This window comes from Mastomys coucha, unplaced genomic scaffold (assembly GCF_008632895.1).
Source record: "Mastomys coucha isolate ucsf_1 unplaced genomic scaffold, UCSF_Mcou_1 pScaffold14, whole genome shotgun sequence".
In the NCBI taxonomy this organism is placed as follows: Eukaryota; Metazoa; Chordata; class Mammalia; order Rodentia; family Muridae; genus Mastomys; species Mastomys coucha.
This window is the reverse complement of record NW_022196896.1, coordinates 17,156,955-17,167,199: the sequence shown is the minus strand read 5'-3', so window position 1 is coordinate 17,167,199 and position 10,245 is coordinate 17,156,955. Positions and strand designations below refer to the sequence as shown.

The following is a 10,245-nucleotide window of genomic DNA, read 5'->3' as shown; positions in this document are numbered from 1 at the left end:
CCTTCCCTTCCCTTTCCTTTCCTTTCCTTTTCTCTTCTCTCTTTTTTTTTGTGGCATGGACTTGAATCACAATGCTGATCCATGTTTAGATTTTTCAGTTTATACAAAAATGAGTTTTGAAGCTATCATCCTGGAAGCTCCCCTCCAAGTAAGACAGGTTGTTACAGTAACTGCGCCGTTGAAATTGCCAGGAATTCCTTCCCATTTAACATTAAAATATTCCAAGTAGACACTAAACATGCTGCCAGTGTTTACCTGTTTTCAACAACTGACACCATTAGTCTCAAGGTCTAGAATTGTCTGTTATTTGTTGTGCTAACTAAGATGAGACCACATTGCCATGGATTTCGGACTAGGCACCACTCCTGCATGTTTTTGGTGGGCACCATTACCCTGGGAACTGTATTCTAGGAAGGCCTTTAAAAAGGTTAGCTATACCACCCTATTTTCTTAAAATCTTCATTTTAAGCAATATCAATAACATTGGAAATGCATTTATGTGATTTTCTAAAGTAATTCAAAATAAAAACTGGCTAATATTTGTCATTGTCTTATGTGAACACACCAGAGAGTTGTGTGAAAAGTGCCTTATAAATTTTCAGGTGCTCAAAAAGTGGCATTTGTTGATCTGTGCAGATATGCCTCTAAAACAGAACCTCAAGGCATGATATGCCTTTTATTTTATGCTAAATCATAACTTAGTTTGTGAGCATCCTACGAGTAACTTTTAGTATCTCCTCAGTTTTTTCAAAAGAATCCTACATGAAAGACTGTAATTTTGTTGTATCATTCATGTGATTTTGTTGTTTAGTTCATACATACAACACATTGTATTACTATTATTGCTGTTGGTTAAATTTCAAAGTTTTACCACCAGCATGCTCCCAACTGGTGATGAATAGAATAACCTCTAACTATCTGCTCAGCATGTGGCTTACACACATGCTGGGACTTCTGACATGGTCTGACAGCAGTCTCCAGGCTTCTGAGTCTTTCTCCCATTTCTGAGAATTCAGAGAGATGGTGAGTGTATAGTGCCCCCTAGCTTATGTGAGGCTGAGTTTGTTTCCTCTATTATAACTTTACGCCATTAAGCTCAGTCATTTCTGATTTGAAATATGAAAGATTTCCTAGTCTTGTAATAGCTTTTAGGGAATGACTGTGGTACTTACAGGTGTCTTCTTCTTCCATGGAAATGCTGATCACGTAACAGGCATACACAAAACCAACCAGCTGGAAAAAGAGCAGATGTTTTTAGAGTTTGTATCAATATATCAATAACCTCTATGAATTTGTAGTAGAATAAACTTTTATGACTAAACAATAGCTGTTATTTAAAACGTATTCATTTTTCAGTATGCTAATTAGCTTTCTAAAAATTGTAGATAAATAAGAATAGAAACAGTTTTTGGATACCTCCCTTAGATTTAGAATATACAAACCATTACAAATTATTCATATTGTATTTTTTATTTTTTCCTATTTATAGAGCAATGTCTACTATATTCATTTTTCGGATAACAATTTTAATGTTTAACATACAGAAAAGAACCCAAAATATGTTGCACATAAATTAAACAGAAATCATCTACTTAATAATTTAAAACATGGTGACAATGTAAATTCTATAGACTGCTAAACTGTTTTGTTAATTACATCATAAGAAAATACATTAACTTGCTGGTAATTAGTTAGTGGTGAAATGCAGTAGGAAAGAAAATATCTCAAAGAACAGAGGAGCCACAGAGCAGCCTTTGGTGCTTCTTGTATGTTTTTTTTGCACTTCCCTGAAAGATGATTTCAGCCGGGGGACACAACAGTTCTTAGAGGTTAATATTGTTACTTAATTTCAGCTAATCTAAATTTTTTTAACTTTTATTGCATTATGATGAGAAAAGTTATATGATTTCAATTTATCTGAATTTGTTAACATTTAAAAAACATATTTTAAGTAAATAGAATTAAATCACATTCTTGTTTCCCTTTTGTACCCCAACTCCTCCCAGAGACCCCCCTTTAATACCTATAATATCTTTTTTGTCATATTTCTTAAAATTTATAAAATATTATAGCAATAAAATAAGTATTATAAAAGTTTTTTGATATAAAACAATAATCAAGATGCTCATCTACAGCAATAGTAAAAATACATTTTTCTCAATATAATTTTTAAATACCTCCAAAGATATTAACTATATATTTCAAAATAATACATCACTGCTAGTATTTTCTTAAATGAACATAAATATATAAAGTCTTTTTGTTTGCTTGTTTTGCATTTAGTAGAGTTTAAAATCGTGGCTTTTACTGTGGTACAAGCACAAAATAAGAACAATTTTTAGACATTGGATTTCATTGTAATAAGGCTGTACTTCACATCACCAAACATCACCAAAGGATTTTACCTCCATCGTAGCAAAGCTGAGAGTTGCCAGTTCTGCTGCACCAAGAAATGAATTGTAGGCATGATTTTTGGATACAAACTTCCTGCTATGGTCAAAGCTATTTGACTTGAGTGAGTGACTTCATTCTCAGCCCACAGAGAACAGGTTACATTCATTTAAGAAATGGTGTGTGTATTAAGATGGTCTATCCATAAAGTCATTCACCAACTGTTTCAATGAACAATGGTTCTGCTTGGAGGGTGACACAGACATTAGGTGAGGGTAAGAATTTGGTTCATTCAGCTAATCTAAAATTAGTAGACTTTGTCAATAGAGTTAAAAACTGCTGCCTCTCTATCTGTTATAGTCATCCATTTTTCCCTTTTCTGTGTGGTCAAAGCTTGTTCCCTCCTCCTATCCACACTGTAAAGCAACACTGAAAAGGAACTGTTGCTTTTCAGTGTTGTTTTATAGTGAAGATAGCCCCAGGGTCAAAGGCTGGTCTTCCTATTGTGAGGAATACCTGTAGGAAATCCAACTGCTCACAGTGATTCCTAACTCAGGCTTATAATCATACTCCAGATGATGGAGCTAAGGCCAGGAAGTCTAAGATGCTGAGCGAGACATTAGGGAGGAGGCTTCTACATGCTTACAGAGGGGCTTCCTACTGAGATGGTCAGGAGGAGGAGGCTAAGAATCTGTGTACAAAGAGTAAAGGATGGGTGTTAAGTAGTCAGCCAGAAAGTGGTAATACTGAGAGACACATAGACAATGCAGAGAAATCATGAAGGAGGAGTTGAGGGAGATTCTGAGACATCCACAGAATTGCTCTCTAGATGAAACACCAGTTGGTGTGAATTGTCAGATCCAGCCAGTGTCCTCTGCCAGCTTACATGTGAGCCAGTGATGTTCCATCCTTACTCCATCTATCTTCCATCACCACTCCTCCATCCCCTGGATGACCAAGGAAGGAGGAGTGGAGAGAAAGAGAAAAGCAGCCAGTTATATGGTCCCTTCTTAATGAAGACCTGGATAGTAAGACTCAGCTCAGGATGAGGAGCTGAGAGTTCATATAAACCTGGCTGAAATAATTTAATATCTACAAGGGAACCCCCAAAACTGTAAACTCAGGTTGAAATATGATCCAGAATGTGAGATGAAATAGGGTCTTTGAATGTGCCTGAAGTTGCAGTGGAAGAATGAACTGCTTTTCCACTGGCTTCTACTGAATCCAGCTTGTGCAGAAAGTCAGCTTCATGCGGAAAATACATGACCTGTGACCACCGCAAGCACTATGATCTCCACTTGCTGGAGGTTCCTCTAGGTACTTTCACATAGTCTGTAAGTCACTGTGACACACCCCAGACACAGGTCAATACTAAGCCACTCATGTCTACATAAATATACATCATTTGAATGTACTCTAATGTACAGTATTCTATTATTAAGTCACTTATTATAAATAATATAATATTGATTTTTTCTGTGCATTTGTCTCTACTTCTGTATTTTACTTCCTAAGGTGGAATTACTTCTACTAAGGTAGAATTGCCCAGTAGGAAAACACTACTGGGCATTTCCTTTTGTTATTTTTATAACTATTGACTTGGTGTTTAGAAAGTTTGTTCCATTTCCCTGTAGTAAGACCAATCAAAATCCAACCTTTTGGTAATTTTTAAATATTTGATGCAGTAAGAATATATAATTATTATGATTCAGTTTAAACAATGGAAAATAAGCTGAAGTATCACTTATTCAACCACAGTAGTTACTAACAATACTCGTCTTTCCAGTTGTTGACAGCAGAGAGTATTGTTCCTAGAAAGTATGTATTCATAAAATAAAACACCTCTTTACCTTCTAACACCTTTAGTTCATCAATGCATTTTGACTCTTTATTAGTTATAGTTATATGACTTATGTGAAAAGTTTGTCCGTTTAAGAATTTGACATTCTCAATAATTTGTTATTTTTTGAGATTTATTTATTATTATGTATGTGTGCGTGTGTGTGTGTGTGTGTGTGTGTGTGTGTGTGCGTGTGTGTGCTTGCACTAGTGTATGTGTACCATGTGTGTTCAAGTTCCTGTATGGGCCAGAAGAGGATATTGAATTCCAGAAGATGGAACTAGAGTTATAGATGGCTATAAGTGACCATGTAGATCCTGGAAACTGAACCTGGGTCTGCTGCAAGAATAGTAAGTGCTCTTAACCATCAATCTAGGCTCCAGTCTTGTGTGTGTGTGTGTGTGTGTGTGTGTGTGTGTAAGATTTTATGGTATAAAATGCTTGCTAAATGCATTGGATTTAATTTTTTAATTCACAAAGTAATGGTGGCTTCACAGCCTTGGAATAGTTTTCTTGCTAAATCATGTACTGGAAGGCACCTGCCAATGGACAGGTACCTAGCTCTTGTTGGTGTCTCCGTTTTGGAGTGCACATTGTGCACTCAATACAACAGCTAGAGAGGCAACTGTTTTCAACTCTCTCTATATAAATATATAACATATATACTTATGCTTAAACCGGGAACTCTCTTATACTGGTTTTATGTTGTTGGTGTAATAAATTGGCATTAATAACATAAACTGGTTTTCCTTGCTGAAGTCTGAAATAACCTTCAGTGATCTAATATCACACTTCAGCAGAGTTGTAGCTTCTGGAAAGTTTTAGCAACATCTGTTTTCTTGCTTCTATAGCTTCTGTAAGATGTTGGTATTCCTTGGCTGGTGGCACCACTTCTCTATCCTCAGTGCTCACAATCCCAAGACAGATTTCTTCTCAGGCTACTGTCACTGTTGTCTTTCCCAGTCTGCCTCCTTGTCCTGCTTTTCCTGGTGTGGGTCACTGTGTTGAACTTGCCTGGACGACCTTGGACAATCTCCCCATTGTCAAGACCAACCAATTATCACACCTACCTTCGTCTGCAAACTCAGTTCATTGCCTGTTTTGTTGAATAGTTATGTAGGTGTCAGGAATTGGGATGGGAAAACCCTCCAGGGACATACATTATATATCTGTGAACTTGTTTTAAATCATGGACAAGCTTACCATACAACTTTAGCTCTAGGAGATGGTGTGAGAGAATAGCTTTCTGAGGTCAGTGTTTGGGATCATGATATTGAAGTAACATCTTCTTTCATTCCACTCAGGAAACACCATTGTGTAATACTGAGATGAAAGCAGCTAATATCCATACATTTTATATCATATTTTATGTCTTTTCAACTTTTCTAAAATATGTGCTCTAAGAACAGAACCTAAGTGCTTTAAACACTACTCATTTCAAGTGGTTATACTGACAACTTCAAATTGTGTGTGTGTGCGCTTTCTTTCATTTTGAAATAGTGTGGTTTTTATTTTGTATTGTGTCTGATAGATACCACACTTATACCAAGAGGATGCTGCATGTGCACTCTTACTTAACAAGAAACATAATTCACATTTTTATTTATAAGCCACAGATTATTGCAGAAGAAGCATCAATGTCACCTGAAAGAAATTTTTCTTTGCTATATTTAGTATGTAATTTGTAAATGTGCTGAACCCTTCATGAATTCTAGTTAATCTTAGTTCTATATGACTGCTATAGGAAATCTAGTCACTCTGTGGCTCCTGGTTTTTCCCTCTCCACACTCTCTAGGACATTGGCAGAGTCTCAGTGCCACAGTTTACCTGATGTATTTGCCTGGGAAAGGCCATCCCTGGGAATCTACAAGTCAGATAACATTAGAAGTTTTTGTTAGGTTCAGATAAAAGTAAATATGAAAAATGATGTAGCACGTTATCCTCATATTGCATATATTATCTGTGCATCCTTCAGATTCAGGTATTCTGGGTTGTCTTCTGTATCTTTTTAGCCTGTGTGGTGCTGGGAATAACAATGGATCCCATAGGTTAACATATTTGAATGGTTAGTCATCAGGGAGTGGAACTGTCTGATAGGATTATAAGAATTAACAGGTGTGGTTTTGTTGGAGTACGTGTGGCCTGTTGGGGAAAATATGTCACTAGGGGTGGGCTTGTGGTTTCACAGCAACCCCAGCATTCTCTGTCTATATATGTATCTTGCTGTACCTTTCTGTATCTCTCTGTCTCTCTCTCTCTGTCTGTCTCTCCGTCTCTCTGTTTCTCCTTGTGTCTCTCTCTGTCTCTCTATTTCTCTGTGTGTCTCTCATCTCTGTCTCTGTCTGTCTCTCTGTCTCTGTCTCTCTCTCTCTCTCTCTCTCTCTCTCCTGCATATGGTCTAAGACGTAATGCTCTGAACTGCAAGGCCACGCCAGCCTATGTCTTGCCATGTTTCTCGCTATTCTGATAATGATAATTACCATCAGAAATTGTAAGCAATTCCCAGTTAAATGCTTTCTAAGGGTAGCCTTGGTCATTGTGTTTATTCATAGCAATAGAATAGCGACTAGGTCAGCCTGCTTAGGCAACTAACTTTGAAGACATTCCTTTTTGCTTGAAAAGATAGTTTAATGGGTTCAAGGATTCTGAGCTCAGTAAGATAAACATTAATGGATTATATTTCTTTGGAATCATAAGGGGTAGACCAAGGTGTAGCTAAATTAGCTGTAGGTTTCTTTCTATCCATCATGACTAAATGACAAACACTTTGGGTCTTCTACAATAGTGTAGGAAATGATAGACCTAGCCTGGATAGAAACCCATCTGAACCAGTTTTGGTGTTTAATGACACACAGACAGAAATTTAAACAAGCATTTCTAATTTTATTTTAGAGGTTTTTATGTTATACAATAACTTTATATTTTAATTTTCATATCAAACTAAGGCCAATTAATTCTCACACATAATCCCCATTTCTCATCTAGATAAGTGAGAGGCAGACAATGATGTGTGGCCATGCTTGAATGAGTGCACGAGGGACTCTGATGCAAGACTGAGACTATTATGCCACTCACTATTATGGGTATGAATTTCTGTTGTAATTAAAGAAACTAGGCAACACCTTTACTCACACCTGTGCTGACTTCAGGGAAAGTGGATTACTGTTATTTCTCTTTCCGATGTCTTTTGAGCAGGACATCCAGAGTATACATGCACACATTACTGTTCATTTTGACAGAGAACATATATTTTTGTGTTTTCTAAAATTGCTCATTCTGCTTGGCACAGCTGGATCCGTCAACATTTATTGGTAAGTCCATCAGCATTTACTGGCTGGTCTATTGGCATTTACGGGAAGAAAGGCCAGAGGATTGATGAGAAGGCCCCTTAGGAGCAAGCAGTCTTGCTAAAACACTGCTCTCACATATCAATATGTGAAGTTAATTTGATGGAGTTGGGCTTGGAGACTCAACAGGAGTCCACTTTGCTTTGAACAGCCACCCCACCCCCCACTTCTTGCTCCCTGGCAGAGCATCTCTGTAAGCCTGGCCTTCTGGTTTTCCTGCCAGCTGCCAGAACAGGTCTGGAAAGTATTAAGTGCTCATTGGTAAATCATTTTAATATACATTTATACACTTAAAGATACAAATATGTGTCCTCCAAGGGACTTTTATAGCATAAAATAAAATTTTACTTTTTGCAGGAAACTTTTATGTGGTTATAGCTTAAATCTTCTTCTAGCCTTAAAATATATGTTGACCAGATGGTTAACATTAAAGATTAGATGTGAGGTTTATTGCCTTCATTTCCGCATCCAAGTAAGTAAAGCTGAAATGGAATAAACAGTTTCGGGATAGATGGATTGCCCATGGCAGTAAGTAAGTCAGGAGGAACACGGAAGTTCATTATACATGGACTTCTGTGAAGGCAAAACAGCAGGCTTTGGGCTAATATTTTCAGATTAAATTCAATGTAACTTGTATATCTCCCTCATGGTTTAAGGCTATGGATTCTGAAAAATATTAGATTAGCTGTATTTCATGAAAATATGTGCTGTGTATGTAATGGTCAGTGTATTTACCTTTTTCCTTTTCAAATATTATGTGTTTTATCAAATATGTTTTTGATTGACAGAGGACATTATCAGATATTTAATCATAGTGAAAGTACATCCCTTATCTAGCAAAAAATGATCTTACCAGTGGGAATTTGGGAATGCACAGTTCTAAAAGAGAGGAACAATATATACCAACAGAATGTTTGTCAGAGCCAATTGTTCACTAATGGACCTTAATATAGTCTAGATTGATGACATAAAAGGAATTCTGGCCAGGAAATTGAAATATACAGTTCCATTAGAAAGAATACGATGAAGATTTACTATGCTAGAAACATTAGCTCACTCTCCATGCTCTCAAACAGAATTTGCCAGTCACAATCTCAATATTATTACAAAAGAATTAATTAAAATATTTCCTTTTACTTTTGCTTTATTGATGGGCATATTAATAAAATATTTATTTCAGGAATTACTCTTGTTATTGTGATTAACCAAACTGCTGGTTAATTAATAATGTTATGCTCATAAGAGCCTGTCTAGACATCCTGTTAATCACCAAATTGTAGATGGCTGGCTGTGTGCTTCTTGGTTTCCTAGAGTAAGAGTTGAAATACTCTCTGTGGCTCTCTGCTGATCTACAAAAAATGGAATCAAATATATTCTTGCCAAGAGAAAAAAAACATACAGCATAAGTAACACAGGAGTGACAGTCCTCAGTATTTTATCCTTTGTGGTTTTAGATATTTGAGACAGGGTCTCACTCTGTAATCCAGACTGGCCTGGGATACACTGTAGCACAAGCTACCTTCAGATCAATGGCAAGCCATTGCTTCAGTCCCAGAGTGCTAAAACTATAGGTAAAAACCATTTTACCTAGGCAAAGAATTTTTTCTTGAAGTACTAAAGATTGAACACAGAGCTTCATGAATGCTAGTTTAGAACTTGGCACTGTGATACAGGCCTGGTCTATATTTCTGATTTTAGTAAAGTTATGAAAGAGGGTGTCCTTTTTTTAATTAGATATTTTCTTTATTTACATGCCATATGATTTCTCCTTTCCCAGTTTCCCCTCAAAAAAAAAAAAAAACAATCAAGAAGAACAAACCCCTGTTCCCTCTCTCCTCCCCCTGCTTGCCACCCTACCCTTTCCCACTTATTGGCCCTGGCATTCCCCTACGGCCTCTCCTCCCATTGAGGATCAACTTTGCAATCCTCTACTATTTACCTGCTGCCAGAAAAAAGAGGGTGTCTTTTTAAAGCTGACTCTTTGTCTTTTCCATAAAAGCCATCCATTAGCATATAGAACTTAAAATTATCTTCTTTGTGTGGTAAATTCTGGCAGCATAAAACTACCCTCTCCAATATACTTAATGAAGGTAATGACTTAAGAATTGGTCTTAACATTTTTTCCCATATAAGAGGTTAATTACTTTCCACAATTGGGAATTGATCAGACATTTGGTGTGTCACCCTCTGTAAGTCCTGCCTTGGTCCCTCAGGGAGAATGTCTGTGTCTTTCTCTATTTTGCTCCAGGCTCACAAACCCTCCACAGGGGCACATTTAAAATTATTGCATCATCTATCCATGTCTAGACCACAAGGCTCTACCATAGAATTTTCTTTCTTTAGCTCAATATGGGATTTTGTTTTTTAATACTTAGTAGTTGACCTTGTAAGAGGCAGGGATTCTTCAAATTTCTGAATGGGATGAGGGACAAGAGCCTGCATTCTAAAACAATGTGGAGCAAACTGTAAATTTTGGGTGTCACCAGTGCTTAAAGTCACCAGTCATGTCATTCAGCTAGTGTAAGTCTCTTGCACTTATATACTGGGTTACTGCCTTTATTTGTTCAGTAACTTGAGAAACTTTGACTTCTTTTTCTGAGGCATCAGGATTGAGCACTGTCTGATGATTCACTCTCAGTGTTGGGTTGGTCATGAGGTCTATCTTTC

General features: G+C 36.9%; 1 protein-coding gene across 5 annotated transcripts in view; it reads right to left on the bottom strand.

The window, feature by feature from the left end:
* Nkain3 (sodium/potassium transporting ATPase interacting 3) overlaps positions 1-10,245 on the bottom strand; it is a 652,366-nt gene that overhangs the window by 45,082 nt on the left and 597,039 nt on the right. For all 5 annotated transcript variants that reach the window (XM_031366509.1, XM_031366514.1, XM_031366513.1 and 2 more), the window contains one exon: positions 1,173-1,233. In XM_031366509.1, coding sequence (XP_031222369.1) covers positions 1,173-1,233 — 61 coding nt within the window. The remainder of the gene's footprint in view (positions 1-1,172; positions 1,234-10,245) is intronic.